The sequence below is a fragment of the Limulus polyphemus genome, unplaced genomic scaffold, assembly GCF_000517525.1.
Source record: "Limulus polyphemus unplaced genomic scaffold, Limulus_polyphemus-2.1.2 Scaffold752, whole genome shotgun sequence".
NCBI lineage: Eukaryota > Metazoa > Arthropoda > Merostomata > Xiphosura > Limulidae > Limulus > Limulus polyphemus.
The window spans coordinates 37,772-40,705 of NW_013666362.1; the positions used below are offsets into that span (position 1 = coordinate 37,772).

At 29.5% G+C, this 2,934-nt stretch overlaps 1 protein-coding gene across 3 annotated transcripts in view; it reads left to right on the top strand.

The window, feature by feature from the left end:
• Positions 1-2,532, top strand: part of LOC106460326 (thiopurine S-methyltransferase-like) — a 38,343-nt gene extending 35,811 nt beyond the window's left edge. For all 3 annotated transcript variants that reach the window (XM_013920019.2, XM_022387031.1, XM_022387030.1), the window contains one exon: positions 1,627-2,532. In XM_013920019.2, coding sequence (XP_013775473.1) covers positions 1,627-1,748 — 122 coding nt within the window. In that variant the 3' untranslated portion in view covers positions 1,749-2,532. The remainder of the gene's footprint in view (positions 1-1,626) is intronic.
• The last annotated feature ends 402 nt before the right edge of the window (positions 2,533-2,934 follow it).

A 2,934-nucleotide genomic window follows, 5' to 3' on the forward strand; every position in this document is an offset into this window, starting at 1 on the left:
TAGAGAGTCCAACCAGCATCACAATTCTATATGCTTTTTTGGCTGTGGCATGACCAAAAAACTTATATAGTGTTAAACACTGTTTTTATCAAGGTTTTATGTGGAGTTCTATTAAGTTGATTTCTTCCCTAGCATATACCGGTACCATATACTAGCTTCTTTCTATATATCTAAGACACTACATGGGGTACCATGACAGTTATTTCAGACCCTAAGTTTGGTCAGTATGTTCATTCAAGCAAAACCCTTATGACATTCCCTTGATACAAGTGAATGGGAATTCTAAAGAATGATAAGTATTCTCACCCTGGCTCATTCAGTTGTCAACAGGGATCAGTGAAGCATTACCATAGTGTTGAAATGGTAGTTCTATAATGGCATGGAAGAATTAGCCCCATAAAATGGAAAGAATGATGAAATATTCTTTTGTTCCAACACTTTTGCACAATACTGTACGTCTCAGTTGCAGTGAATGGGTTAATGTGTCTCATTTTTTGTTTGTTAGAGGCATATTTTATTGGTATTTTTAAAGATGAAGGTGTCTTGTTATATTACCTATGAGAAGCTTTTGTCTTTTTCTATTTGTGGCAAAAATATCTTTTTCTTTTTTTTGAGTATTTGATAGAACCCCAGAGCTATAGTTTTATTGTTAGATGCTCTAGGGTTTGGTTTTTAAAACTTAAGAGGTTCAGTTGTCTTGTGTTTTCTTAGATGCTCCAGTTTTTGGTTTTGCTTGCTGGAGGATCCCTTCTGGTTTTCTTGTTTCAATTGAAAGTCCATAATTTTATTATTTGTTGGAAGCCCTGTCTTAGGTTGTAATTTATTATGAGATGCTGACATCGCTAGTTTTATTGTTTGTTAGAGGTTTAGGTGCTTGGTTATTTATTATATAATTAATACTTGAAGCCATGGGTATTTGGTAAAACTCCATAATTATAGAATTGAGAAAGAAAAATCTGAGGCAAAACTATAGTAATAATAAAAGAAATATTTGTGAAATCTACAATCGTCTTTGAATTTCCTCAGTTTTGTTTATAACAGTTTTGTTCATAAACTCGTGTTTCTGCTTTTAGTACTAGTTGGAGGATTATGTCTTTGGTTTTGTTATTTAAGTTTTTTTGTTTCTTTGAAGGTTAGCTTTTTGTTTTGTTAATATTCTAATGTCTGATGTGATTGTATTAACAGTGCCATGGCTAGGCCCAAGTTAATAACAGGGGAAATAAAAGTATTAAGAGTATGTGTATTTGGGGTCCTTTGAAAAATATGGTTATTTGAGACAGTCTCTCTTTATACAATATACTACAATATTTCACAGTAAAGCCAAAACTATTTTTTACATTGTATATAAAGTTGAATATTATACTGCCTCACTTATTGAGCCAATAATAATATAGTTGAATCAGTATAGAGTGATGAGATAGTAACCTCAACATTGCTAAGTCTGTGTGTTAGAGGCTCAGGTTCATGTTTTTATGGCCTATTAGATGTTCACATCTTTAATTTTACTTTTTAGGTGTATAACTTTATTATTGTGCATTAACTGTATACAAAATAAATGAGTTAAGTGCTCATTTATTGTAAGTCATTGATTGTAAGGTTTAATTAGTTTTTATGATTTTTTTTTAGGTAATCACTGTAATTTACAACACTTGGAAACAAGAGACGCATCTGAAAGAATGTCAGAAAGAATGGACATTAGGCCTGTTTTGGAAGATTTCTGGTTGATCACTGAGAAGAACTTGAAATGAGTTGAAGTGATGTAGATGTTGAAATCATCAACAGAACTCTTGAATTCTTTGTAATTGAAAATACTAAATGAAATGGATTATCTTGGAAACCATTTAAAACGTTTTTGGAGGGTTTTATAAATAGTAACAGATGATTAGTGGAGATACATAAATGATTTTTTGAAATTTAAATTTTTAATTGCCTTGCAACAATTATTAGATTTTTTATAGTGTGTTTTACACTGCTTTTAAAATAGTTTATTTTTGAAATATCATGGAGTAAAATGTCGTAATAGATTAGAAGCAATTATAGTAATGTTAATGGAAAAGCAGTTAAATAATTATATTTAATTGTATGTAATTAGTATTAATAGAGAAAAGCATCTAAGTCTTTTTTAATACAATAATAATGTTTCAAAATATAACTTAAACAACAGTTAAGGGCTTTCCCACACAAAAACAGGTGCTTTATTTTGGTTAGCAATAATGGCCAAATGGAGTGATTTGGTTTAAAACTTAAGTGTAATAATGAACAAGACTGTTAAAGTAGAATATATATATTTGTTTAATTCAAATGAAGTGAGGCAGTCTATTCTGATGTATGTAGTAACAATATTAGTTAATAGATGGTGAAACGTGCAGAATTATTTGAACCTATGAGATTATCACTTCTGGTGTATTATCACAACTTGTTATTATAAAATTGTTTTTAATCCATAATTTAATTCATCTTTGAAAAGTGATTGTTGTAATGCTGAAAGTTTGATCAGTTGCACAATAAAAATCAACTTAAGTTTTTGATTAATGTAGTTGTAGTAAAAATATTTAAACGATGGGAAAATAAGCAATAAGTATGGTTGTTTGAAGACAGCTTATGGGCAGAAAGAAAAAAGTAATTTTGGCTGTTAGACCCATGTGGTTATTAGCAGGTATAAGTTTCATAAGGAAATGAAGAAAATCAAATGTTCCAAAAATATATTGCAATTTTGGCTGGACATTGAAGGAAATGTAAATAAATTGAGAGACACTGCATGTACATATATATATAATCAAATTGAGTTAATATCCATTTTTAACTAATTAGACTTGTACATTTATTTAAATATTTGTTATAGAAAAGAAAGTTTTAATTGACTATCTAATATCTACATACTCGTGTAGAATAGAACACTCAGAATGATTTTCGTAATTATGGTTAACTATTCTC